Raw genomic sequence first — 12647 nt, forward strand, 5'->3', positions numbered from 1 at the left:
TCAAAGTCAATTTGTTCAAGTTCATTTAAACTATAATCTGATACATAACTGAACCAATCAGAGAGCTTGCCTTGTTGTATCCAACAACCAGATGCGAGAGAAACAACTTTTTGTCCCATAAGGCATTTCGGGTCAACTCACGTGGAAACATGGCTGTGTTCATGGACTTCAATATTAGCTACACAACCGACAAGAAACGACTTCAGAGTGTTATTGAAACAGCAGCTCATCGTAACTATATTTTATCTTGTTACATTTGCAAAACTGTTTAGCTAGCACAAACTTCAAAGATATTTAAATCGTCTTTCATTGCTAACTTCAAGTGCGGTCAATGGAATTACTGACAACAGTTGCGATGGACAGGAGTTAGCTGAACTATGTCTTGATTGATTTGTACTAATCCATTGATATTTTCATGTCTCAGTTGGATACTCCACAGTTGCCATCAATTATGTGGTTGATTTGGAACAAAATAAGCAGGTAGGCTACTGATTGTACCCTGTTATGGCTAATCATGAAGTTGAGGGCTTTCCTTGTACATATCCCATTGATTGAAATTTCACCCTTTTTGTTTGCGTATGTTTACAGGAAATTGGCAAACCGAAGTGTGTCTCCGAGCTGTTTGAAACATTTCCCATAGTGCAGGTAATGTGCTGTAGTAATAATGTTGCTACATTATGTAATATTGAAGCTAGCTATCCCATTTATCCATGCCTTGGCATAATTACAGTGCGTTCAGAAAGTATTCACACCCGTTGACTTTTTACACATTTTGTTGTTTTGCTGCTTGAATTTGAAACGGATTAAAAAGATGTCACTGGCCTACACACAATTCCCCATAATGTCAGGGTGAATTTGTTTTTCACAATTTGTACAAAAAGAACATGAAAAGTGGAAATGTCTTGAGTATTCAACCCTTTTATGGCAAGCCTAAATAAATTCAGGAGTAAACATTTGCTTAACAATTCACAAATTGCAATAATATCGTTTAACATGATTTTTAAATGACTACCTCATCTCTGTAACCCACACATTTATCTGTAAAGTTCCTCAGTCGAGCAGGCAATTTCAAACAGATTCAAACACTAAGTCCAGGGAGGCTTTTTTAATGCCTTGCAAAGAAGGGCAGCTATTGGTAGATGAGTTTAAAAAATAAAATAAACTGACATTGAATATCCTGTTGAGCACGGTGAAGTTACTATTACATTTTGGCTGGTGTATCAATCACCCAGTCACTACAAGATACAGGCATCCTTCCTAACTCAGTTGCCGGAGAGGAAGCAACCTCTCAGAGATTTCACCATGAGGCCAATGGTGACTTTAACACCATTTGAGTTTAATGGCTGTGATCGGTGAAAACTGAGGATGGATCAACATTGTAGTGACTCCACAATACTAACCTAAATGACAGAGTGAAAAGAAGGAATACAAATGTTACAAAACATGCATCCTATTTGCAATAAGGCACTAAAGTATAACTGCAAGAATTGTACTTTATGTCCTGAATATAACGTGTTATGTTTGGTGCAAACAACACATCACTGAGTACCACTCTTTATATTTTCAAGCATGATGGTGGCTGCATCATGGTATGGGTATGCTTGTCATCGGCAAGGACTAGGGAGTGTTTTGCGATTTAAAAGGAATATAGCTAAGCATATGCAAAATCTTAAAGGATAACCTAATTGTCTGCTTTCCAACAGACTCTGGGAGACAAATTCACCTTTCAGCAGGACAATAACTGTAAACACATGGCCAAATAGACACTGGAGTTGCTTATCAAGACTACTTTGAATGTTCCTGAGTGGCCTAGTTACAGTTTTGACTGAAATCGTCTTGAAAATCTATGGCAAGACTTGAAAATAGCTGTCTAGCAATGATCAACAACCAACTTGAAAGCGCTTGAAGAATTTTTAAAAGAATAATGTGCAAATATTGTACTATCCAGGTGTGCAAAGCTCTTAGACTTACCCAGAAAGACGCACAGCTGTAATTTCTGCCAAATGTGCGTCTACACATTTGTAAATGAGACATTTCATTTTCAATATGTTTGCAAAACATGTTTTTATACATTTTTCATCTTGTCGTTACGGGCTGCTATTGTGTGTAGATGGATGAGAGAGAAAATATTTAATCAATTTTGATTTCGGGCTATAACACACTGGAATAAGTCAAGGGGTATGAATACTTTTCTGAAGGCATTATGTCCCCCTGATTTTGTACAGGGTAAATCGAGACCAATCAAGGTGTTGAACCGACTGACAGTTGTGGCCTCAAGGGCAGCACACTTTGTAAGTCCAATACACAGTAGAAGTTTGAGCATTTTGCTGACATTATTCATATTGCATAATTTGTGAAATGGGACTAATGTCATTTATCCTTTCCCAGAAACCATTAAGAGAGTACAAAGCCTATGACTTAGTGGCTGCCTATCCTAAAACGGAGAAGTTGTTTCATGTAAGTACTTTTTTTCCACCACCGTCAACAATAAGTACTGTATTATTGTTGACTACACTGGCAATGTATGGATGACATTCTGCTTGTGTCTGTCTTCTCTTTGTTTCAATAGGCAGCCTGCATGGAATTTACTATTGACATCATCTGTGTAGCAGCGACAGAAAAACAGCCCTTTTTTTTCAAAAGATCTTCAGTCAATGGGGTGAGACCATTGCTCTCTGTGTATTTGAATGAAGAGATTACTTGGAAATGGCCAAGCAATGTACAGGTGGTAATGCAAGTTGTGCTTGTTTCAGGCAATTGAAAGGGGTGTGTTTTTTGAGGTACGTTACACACCTGCAATCCGAGACTCCACCATGAGAAGACACACCATCACAAATGCTCTAAATCTCATGGAGGCGTGCAAAGGCAAGGTAAATAGACCCAACATGGTTCAACTTTACTTCACCTGTCAATCAACCTGCCATTTTCAGTCTGTGTAACAGCAATGTTTTTTTAATTTTTTAAACAGAACGTAATTGTGACCAGTGGGGCAGAAAAGGTATATTACCCACTTAGATACCATTCATACCATGAGCATTGAACATACTGGTTTTAACATCTTACTGAAATTAACCATACCACTGTAAATGTGTGTTTTGTTCAATCAGCCCCTTGAGTTGAGAGGACCCTATGACATTGCCAATTTGTATCCTCTCTTAAAACATTACCTACCTAGTACAGTACTTGATGTATGCGACTCTAATATGGTACAGTATTATAGATAGACTAAATGCAGGTGTGATAAGGCCAAACTGTGTCACTGCTATTATCCTGAATGGTGTCCAGGGGCCTACTGTTTGGCCTGTCAGAAGAAGATAGCAAAGCTGCGATCTCAACCAACTGTCGAGCTGTCCACTTACATGGAGGTAAATATACTGCCATTTACACATTGCTCGAGCAGTTGAATGAATACATTGTGTAAAATGTTATATGCCAGGCAGGTATGTACACTTGGTTAAAAGGCCAAGTGAGAGTAGCCTATGCATGGAATGTGAGTGTTATTATCATGTAACAGTGTCATTGAACTACATTTATTACTTGTCTATCATTCTCAAAGCCGTGTTTGTGGCACAAGAAAAATCAATGAATATACAGTGTTGTCATTACAGAAATGAGAAAGACTGCCTTGGGGATAGTACACTCTATGAAGAATGAGCAGCCTTTGACTGAGAGACAGGAGAAAGAGGATGTTCCAGCGCCAGAGAGCTAAGATTGAGATGGCGCAGTAGAATGTAATAACTTTTGAATTGTAATACTTTTTTCTTTATGGATAGAGAATGTGTTTATGTAAATGTACTTTTATGAATATCCTTATTTGTGGAAATGTGACCGTTTTCTAGTAACTGCACAGTGGTCGTATAGTTTGTCATGTATTAGCAACAATGATGATGCTTGTTCCGTTTAGACAAAGCAAACTAATTCGGATGACAACGGCAATACTGTTTATTTCATAACGTAATGTAAAATGACAAGCAAAATGCTAAAGGTAAACATGTAGTAGAACAATTAAAATGACTTCAGGAAGTGCATTAGAATCACACAAGCATTTTAAAATCCTGTGTTCTCACTGACTAGCACAAAATCAGTTTGAAGCCACCAGCTCACTGTCATTTTATATTAAAGAGAAATGAAGAATGTATTGATTCAAAATATTTTTTCCAACAATTAAACTACAATTTAGTATGTAACTGAATGCATATTATAGTCATGCTGATGTCATAAGTCAAGTCACAACTACAATTTCCAAACTTTCTCTTTCCCCATATAGTTATTTGTCAACCTTTTCAACCTTCTTGAACATCTCCGACCTCCAATAAGCTGCCTATAAAGAAACAAACATCCTTACAAGCAAATGCAAAGTTACTTCAATTTTTCAGCCCAATCTTCTGCTGGTTAGCAAGAAATTACTTTCGGTCTTGAAGTCAGCCTCCGTTTAATGAAACCTTGGAAGCTGTATCGCCATAATCAACTGAGTAGTTGTGAAAGTTAGTCTCTCCACAAAGAAACTGGGTTAGCATTTGCTTGTATCTACTTATTCTGAGTTTGAGACCTGTTTAAAATGCAATTGAAACTGAACTGGACTTTACTTGACTGGAGTTTTTGCATCATCCTTGAAGTTGCTGAGAATGGATTTAGCCCCACTCTGCCACTCCAGAGTGCTATCCAATGGTGACTTCCCCTCCTGTGTTGGAGAAAAAGAAAGATATATTGAATATTTCAATAGTATGTTTTCCTAAATTGCTCTAGGTATGGGCTTCTGCTCGATGACTAAAATGTGAAGGGCCTTATTTCTTCTGCTCCCGAGTGGCGCAGCGGTCTAAGGCACTGCATCTCAGTGCGAGAGGCGTCACTGCAGTCCCTGGTTTGAATCCAGGCTGCATCACATCTGGCCGTGATTGGGAGTCCCGTAGGGCGGAGCACGATTGGCCCAGCGTTGGCTGGGATAGGCCGTCATTGTAAATAAGAATTTGTTCTTATTAACCGACTCACCTAGTTAAATAAAGGTTCAATTAAAAAATAAATGTACTCAAGTGCAATCTTATGTATCACCACAAGATGGCACTGTGGTTATGTATAAATCCTGTCACCTTTGCTATTTTTTTATTTAATTTATTTCACCTTTATTTAACCAAGTAGGCTAGTTGAGAAAAAGTTCTCATTTGCAACTGCGACCTGGCCAAGAAAAAGCATAGCAATTCGACACATACAACAACACAGAGTTACACATGGAGTAAACAAAACATACAGTCAATAATACAGTAGAACAAAAGAAAACAAAAAGTCTATATACAGTGAGTGCAAATTAGGTAAGTTAAGGCAATAAATAGGCCATGGTGGGGAAGTAATTACAATATGGCAATTAAACACTGGAATGGTAGATGTGCAGAAGATGAATGTGCAAGTAGAGATACTGGGGTGCAAAGGAGCAAGATAAATAAATACAGTGGGGATGAGGTAGGTAGATAGATGGGCTATGTACACGTGCAGTGATCTGTGAGCTGCTCTGACAGCTGGTGCTTAAAACTAGTGAGGGAGATGTGAGTCCAGCTTCAGAGATTTTTGCAGCTATCACTAGTTTGATTCTCTGAATACATGATACATGGTAAGCCTTACGAGCAAATAAGTCATTTTTAAATCATTGTGTTATTCAAACAAAATACCACATTCTATACTATGATTGATTGAGGTAACACGTTTGCTGGCCATGTTAGTCAAGAACCTACGCAATTCTTGAGTTTTGGATTGGCTCCATGAAGCAGAAGTAGTTGGATGATTTTGAATCTGTTCAGTCTTACTGCATCGTGCATGGGGGTATCTCCTTCCTGTGTGAAAATAAAACCTCTCATAGTTAAAGACTCATTGGTGTTTCATATTTCTGATTAGATTTTAAGGTGTTTATACTGTCTATCAGAGCAAAGGTTTAAATAAAAATGTATTCTTAACTGAATTGCCTAGTTAAAGGTAAAATAAAAATGAATTCCTATACTGAATGAGAATAGCTCACTCTGTCTTTGGCATTGATGTCCGCTCCACAGTGGACGAGATGTTCAGCGCATTCATAGTGTCCGGTTCTCACTGCAACGTGAAGGGGAGTGCTGCGTAGCTTAGGGACACAGAAACATTTAAGGATAAATCACATTGAACATATTCTCAGATCCGAGTCCGGATTGCTAGCTGAGTGTTCTGTAGGCTTACCTTATCCCTGGCAGAGAAGCTGCCATCGTGGTTGAGCAGCACTTCTAACACAAGCATGCTTCCTCCTCGGCAGGCACAATGGACAGCAGTGGTATCCAGCTACAGATAGACAAGCAATCCCTTGTTTTTATCTATTCCGTTCTCATCAACACTCCAAATGATTTTACAGTATAGGATCAAAGACTGTGCAATATATTGCCAAGAGCTTTGCTCCCGTGGATCTGCAGTTATTTGGAGTTCTTCTATTTAAAGTACCATGTCTTTGTTCTCAATTAAAGCTCCAGCCTCCAATAGCCTCTTCACAATGACCACATGTCCCTGTGTGCAAGCTCTGTGCAGGCCTGTACGTCTGAACTGTTAAGGCAGAGGAAGCAGGACACATTGCATTACAACACACACTACACATGATGACACAGCAGAGGTGCGTTGGCAAACTTCAGGTTGGTTGGTATTATCTAAACACTCACATTGTCACAAGCATTGACGTCTCCTGATTTTTCCAGATACCTCTCGATCAATGGCAGTTTGTTCTCCTCGCAGGCCTTGAAAAAGTCCACCTCATCCACATAGTAAGGCTGGAAAGAGAGAAGGTGATTTAGCTGAACGTAGCAGTTACTTAGTAATTATTTGTCTTATGAAGGGTCAAATCTTGATGTAAATTGCCTCTATTCCTATGTCTCAAATTAGATACCTTATCACCCTACTCAGCTAGTAGGCCTGTCTTACCACAGTCTCGGGTGCGGGTGGTGGCTTGTGAACTTGTACTCTTCTCGCTCTCTTTCTCAACTTCCTCAGTTGCAGCATAATCTGGAGGTCATCAATTGTCTCTAACCGCAGATGGCCAGATTTGTCTACCTGCCAACCAAACATTTCAAATAGAGAGATATTATACATCTTACATCTTTTTCTATAAAACGGCTTCCCAATTGAGGATTAAATGCTTGGAGCCATGATTGTAATCTGCGATTACACTTTTTGATTTCAGATTTATTTGAAGTTAGTGTCATAGCTACTACAGCAAATTCAAACAGTTGCCCAACCAAGATTCAAACTGCAAAACCTTATGTCTGTCTATTCAACACATAATCATTAGGTCTGAACCACTTAACAGGTTTGCTGGCATTGTACTAACGACGCTAAGAGAGTATTTGACTTACATTTAAATTCATGGGGGCATCGGTGTCAGCCAGGCTGTCCTTGTGAGATCTCAGGTCCTCTTGTTTCTCCTGGTTGATGGATGTCTCGTAATCTCCCTCTGAAGACTGCACATCTCCAGATTCTTTGCCCTCACATTTCTTGCCGGAAACCTTGAATAAGAAAAACAAGACTATTAGGAATATGTGAGCAACTGAGACAATTATGTTTGTCCTGTGCCCCCATGCACATTGGCGTCTGTGATAGAAGGGCAGCAGGTAGCCTAGTGGTTAGAGCGTTGGGCCAGTAACCGAAGGGTTGCTAGATCGAATCCCTGAGCTGACAAGGTAAAAATCAGTAATTCTGAACAAGGCTGTTAACCCACTGTTCCTAAGCCGTCATTGTAAATAAGAATTTGTTCTTAACTGACTTGCCTTGTTCAATAAATACAATTTGAAAAGGAGTAAGTGTAAGACAAGCAGCAGCGGGTGTAAAGAAGAATTTCAGTCTTAGTGTGTTAACCATTCTCAAACTGGCTGTGGAAATTCATATTCATCTCAAAAGGTTTGTTGAGGTGTCAGCTAAACATCATGAAAGCTGTGAACATAGTTCAACACCTGAAATCCTCATTTCAACCCTCTATTCTTTGCAACTGTGGTTATTCTGTGGAATCCACAATGAAAGCCTCTGGATTTTGAAAAAGAGATTAAGACGTAAAGACCTACCAGCTCTTGTACTCGTAGAATACCCATCATCATTTGTCAAGTATATGTGGTAGCTCAAATCTCCAGTCAATGACCAGTGTCAACTGTCTGTGCTCTACGGTTGCGGGCCTCAGTTCCACATTTTATATGTGTTTGGAGCCGGCAAGGAATGAGATCATGTTCTAGCCTGGGTGACTCGCCTGCCCCCGCCACAGGGCAAGGTTTCCTGTCACGGCCTGGCTGGCAGAGAAGGAAGGGGTGAGGGAAGAAGGAAGGGGTGAGTTGAGAAATCCATGGGAGTGAGTGAGATGCATTTGGCTGCCATCGCCTCCAGTCAGTCAGTAGGTGAAATCTGAGTGGCACTAACTCTATGACTCCATGCCGCCATGCACGATGACCAAAGGCTCCAGCCATGTAATGGCCCTCCACTCCCCTCTCCTACACTTCTCACCGACAGCTGGCCCCGGGCCCTGTAGCCTCTGCCGCATAGAACCTAACTACATCCCTCAACTGCGACACAGACAGGGCAGGAAGAGATGACTTAGTAGGCTTACAGCATCCAAATGTCTATTTATACAAATCATTGACTTGTGTTCTGTATTCTACTATCTGTGACAAATGATGTACCATCTGATATAAGTGGTTGTTTGTTCCTCAGTTGGGGTACTGACTGATTGCATTTTATGCCATGTTTTCATCTTCTTCGGTTTCTGTCTCTGCATTGCTTACATTGGGCAATAAAACCATTACTATCTGACACTATGTTTAATGGAGCCGGTGATAAATAATCGATTCACATGTTAAATAAACGATTCACATGTTTGACAGCTGTTGTTTTTTAAAAAGAGTACAGACTAAGCTGTAGAGCTCAAAATGAACAAATGAAACAGCAGATTTTGTTATAGTTACAAAGGACAAATCACCTTATTTCCATGTCCAATTGGTAAATAACATCATAAATGCTATTTTTAGCAATGTGGGTGGCGCAGTGTTCGGGCATGTCTTGAGTAATATTTCAATGACACAGGACATTAAGATGTAACCATTACACCTATATTGATATGTTGTCTCTCGCCCTGACATCGAAGAGCTTACTTTATTAAGACCTTGACGATGACTTGAAAGGCCATACCATTCCACTTACGTATCACATTCATTTAGAAAGGCAGACAGATCTTTATCACTTTAAAAAAAAATATTTGCCTGCTCCCAAAAATACACTACATTTTATTTCCTTAAACTTGGTGCAGTAGGCGTATAATGATTTCACTTTTCACAGAAGTGGTATTCCATGATTGGTAACATTTTTATTCTAAAAATCGTAGTGAATCGTAATCAATCATAGTGAAAATGATGAGAGAAAAAAAGTGGCTGTTGAGTAGTCTATCCTGTTATGAGAGCATTGTTTAACTCCACGTGTTTACACAGCATCCATGGTTGCACCTCAATTGCTCTCTGAGCATTAAACATACCATACTTCACAATGCAACAAAATGTAATATACTGTAGAACACGAACCAATTGGATTACTATTATAATAATCATGATAATGGTTTCAATTAATAAATAAAACATCCATTCCATAAATGTTCAAAGAGTGGAAATATATATTTTTTCAAACTCCTGCTTGTTTCACAAAGCACATTATTTCAAAACAAATGGAACTTAAGAAATGTCTGCACTATTTTGTAGTTTAATTGCACACAGGATGATGAAAAAAACTAGCCTGGTGGAACCAGCCGCTTTTACCATAATATTTCACCAAGCTACAAAGACCAACAAAACACTGAAAACCATGTATTAAAACATCCAAAAGGTTAAAGTTCAACATGCTTTCAATGAGTACCATGGATATTATCAGTATCAATCTTTGATTACAGTTGGAACACAGTAGATATTCTTAAGTGGCCAAATGCATGTGTATACCAAACCCTGCATGGCTACTGTTGAGCACCTTTACATCATTTATCATTGTATCAAAACCAACATTGCACATCGTTATTATTCAACAGCATATATGAGGATATATGAATACAGTATATTTACATTGTCTGCAGTGGCAGGATCCATGGCCTCTAGTCGTCCATACCAGGGTCTCTACCTGATTGTATTTTCTCAGTTCATCCCAATATTGACAGGTGAGGGGGGTTGGATCTCTTGTGCTCAGGTCAATATCTTACTCCTGCGGGGAGGTTGGCCCTCTTTAAAACACTGCTTTACAACTTGTCTGCTACCTCCACCCAATCACATCCCTCCCTCATCACTGTATCTCTAACGCTAGAACAACCGTGATATACGTCACTCCTGCTTACCTCCATCCTCAGCTTAGTTCATACCGTGGTATACCGTGGTATCATAGGATAACATTTCATGAGGCATGTTGTTCTATTTTTAGCATTTCTCACACTACCTTCAATCTTTTTTATTATTTTATTATTTTATTCACTTTTTAAACGCAGTGACATACTGTTTTTGTTACAGCAAAAAAAGGACTTGAAGAAACATATCTTTGAGGAATTTAATCTGAAGGTAGCTGAAGAAATGAACAGGGCGGGAGTGAGCTATCAACATAAAAGGACGACAGGACATCTATGTACACAAGGACTGAGATACAGTTTCAGGACAACATACAAGTGAATAACATATTTTCATGTTGTCAAGTTGTAAAATTCATGAGCCACAACATGAATAGAATACGAGCAAGCAGCCGAACAGCAACAAAAACCCCGATCCAGCCTCTCATGATGACATAAAGGTAACTAAGCGGTAAAAAAAAGCTAATTTTCTTTATTCAACCTTTATTTATTAGTTAGATCTCTTGCTCTGAGACTGCAGGTAAAATAATTTATAGTAAAAAAATTGTGCAACTGTAAAATCTTCCCCTCTTTAGGGAATTTAATCATTCTAAAGCTTTCATTGTTTTTAAATAAAAGATAACAGTGCTCTGTCTTCCAGCTTAAACAGGTACATCATAGTGATAATGGTATTTAGAATGTACAGGCCTTGTTTCTTAAACCTAGATGAAGCCTACTCGACGTGGACTAACAAGCCCTTCAAGTAGAGAATTTCCATTGAAAAAGGTTTTCATCTGGGTTTTCAGAAATGAAAAGTCCCACATTGTCTAGACATTTATCATGAGGTAATTTTCATTCAAATTTAGGTGAAGTGGCAATCCTATCTCTGGCATGGTTGGCATACTTTTGGATCAGGAGTGTTGTATAGTACAATAGAACCATAAATAAAACAGTGGACATAAAAAGTCAAAGGTCAGAGACCAGTGCTACTGAATGATGTGCTGGTCAGGGGTCAAGTTCTACCTCCTTGCACATCTTTCCTCCTCTCAGACTATCACGAGGACTCATGAAAAAAAAAGCTTGTGGAAGGCTACCAGAAACATCTGACCAAAGTTAAACAATTTAAAGGCAATGCTACCAAATTCTAATTGAGTATACGTAAACTTCTGACCCACTGGGAATGTGATGAAAGAAGTAAAAGCTGAAAGAAATCATTCTCTCTACTATCATTTTGAAATTTCACATTATTAAAATAAAGTGGTGGTCCTAATTGACCAAAGACAGGAAATTTTTACTAGGATTAAATATCAGGAATTGTGAAAAACTGAGTTCGAATGTATTTGGCTAAGGTGCATGCAAACTTCCGGCTACGACTGTACGTGTACATAATTACCTCAATTACCTCGACACCGGTGCCCCCCACATTGACACATTGACTCTGTACCGATACCCCCTGTATATAGCCCCACTAGTGTTATTTACTGCTGCTCTTTAATTATTTGTTATTCTTATCTCTTACTTTTTGGCATATTTTCTTAAAACTGCATTGTTGGTTAAGGGCTTGTAAGTAAGCATTTCACTGTAAGGTCTACACCTGTTGTATTTGGCACATGTGACAAATAACATTTGATTTGATTGTATTTGATTTGACAGTGCCCTTCACACTAAAGCAAGATTTTGATAAAACTCAACCAGCTAGATTGTCTCTTACCTTTGTCAGAAGAGGCACATTTAGCCGTGTCCTTAAAAACAGCCTATAACTAATTACAAAAACACTATTCCTCCTTGATCGGTAGCGTATGCACAACTTCATAGCCTATTGTGTTATTGGTTTTTACTTTCCTAAAACAATAATTGTCCACCTCACGGTTCAGCTGTCAGAGATTTGAGCACTAAATGCATCAGGGCATTTCATGCTTAGGCTGACTTAAGCGTCTACTGTATTAATATATTGATTTATAAAATAAAGGAAGAGAAGTTAAGGCCTTGCCCCAGAGAGAGAGAGATAGAGATATGTCCGGCGACATGCTAAGACACCAACATTAATTGATTTATCCTTGTCAGATAGGCTTCTGCGTCTGCTATACAGATATAGGCGTACAGAAGGAGGCTAATTCGTTAATTTCCTATTTGAATATTTTTTTACAAAGATAATCATTATATTGTTAGATTATAGGAGTAACTCTGGTAGCCCTAAAATATTCTTCCACACCTCAAGTACAACTGTCAGAGTCATTTGGAGGGTGCTCTGCCTTCATACCACAGGCATGAAGTAGAATCGGCTAATAACTACACCACACCAAACCTTCACAAAAGTTTC

The 12647-nt window shown here is 38.8% G+C and overlaps 2 protein-coding genes across 4 annotated transcripts; one reads left to right on the top strand and one right to left on the bottom strand.

Moving 5' to 3' along the window:
• The first annotated feature begins 35 nt into the window (after positions 1-35).
• Positions 36-4349, top strand: LOC135523850 (ribonuclease P protein subunit p30-like). 2 transcript variants are annotated; one of them, XM_064950817.1, is made up of 12 exons: positions 36-231; positions 425-480; positions 589-645; positions 2226-2291; positions 2389-2457; positions 2570-2659; positions 2754-2870; positions 2969-2998; positions 3108-3145; positions 3286-3365; positions 3609-3731; positions 4268-4349. In XM_064950817.1, the coding sequence occupies exons 1-11, from the start codon at positions 150-152 to the stop codon at positions 3707-3709; spliced, it is 786 nt and encodes a 261-aa protein (XP_064806889.1). In that variant the 5' UTR covers positions 36-149; the 3' UTR covers positions 3710-3731; positions 4268-4349. The 2 variants fall into 2 exon arrangements, with proteins under 2 accessions (XP_064806889.1, XP_064806888.1); XM_064950816.1 differs by lacking the exon at positions 4268-4349 and having other exon boundaries at positions 3609-4233.
• LOC135523848 (ankyrin repeat domain-containing protein 1-like) lies at positions 4203-8233 on the bottom strand. Of its 2 annotated transcripts, XM_064950812.1 has the most exons (10): positions 8055-8233; positions 7353-7502; positions 6922-7050; positions 6663-6770; positions 6451-6549; positions 6196-6294; positions 6005-6103; positions 5724-5822; positions 4587-4681; positions 4203-4321 (listed from the first exon to the last, which is right to left on the bottom strand). In XM_064950812.1, the coding sequence occupies exons 1-10, from the start codon at positions 8085-8087 to the stop codon at positions 4234-4236; spliced, it is 999 nt and encodes a 332-aa protein (XP_064806884.1). In that variant the 5' UTR covers positions 8088-8233; the 3' UTR covers positions 4203-4233. The 2 variants fall into 2 exon arrangements, with proteins under 2 accessions (XP_064806884.1, XP_064806885.1); XM_064950813.1 differs by lacking the exon at positions 4203-4321 and having other exon boundaries at positions 4575-4681.
• Between the last annotated feature and the right edge of the window lie 4414 nt (positions 8234-12647).

The sequence above is a fragment of the Oncorhynchus masou genome, chromosome 31, assembly GCF_036934945.1.
Source record: "Oncorhynchus masou masou isolate Uvic2021 chromosome 31, UVic_Omas_1.1, whole genome shotgun sequence".
Taxonomy (NCBI): Eukaryota; Metazoa; Chordata; class Actinopteri; order Salmoniformes; family Salmonidae; genus Oncorhynchus; species Oncorhynchus masou.

Coding starts and splice junctions, on each gene's coding strand:
- LOC135523848 (XM_064950812.1), bottom strand. CDS start 8,087: ATGATGATGGGTATTCTACGAGTACAAGAGCTG. Junction 7,503..8,054: donor TTCTACGAGTACAAGAGCTG/GTAGGTCTTTAC, acceptor TTCTTATTCAAG/GTTTCCGGCAAGAAATGTGA. Junction 4,682..5,723: donor ATCCAAAACTCAAGAATTGC/GTAGGTTCTTGA, acceptor TCTCCAACACAG/GAGGGGAAGTCACCATTGGA.
- LOC135523850 (XM_064950817.1), top strand. CDS start 150: ATGGCTGTGTTCATGGACTTCAATATTAGCTACACAACCGACAAGAAA. Junction 646..2,225: donor AAACATTTCCCATAGTGCAG/GTAATGTGCTGT, acceptor GATTTTGTACAG/GGTAAATCGAGACCAATCAA. Junction 3,146..3,285: donor CCCTATGACATTGCCAATTT/GTATCCTCTCTT, acceptor AATGGTGTCCAG/GGGCCTACTGTTTGGCCTGT.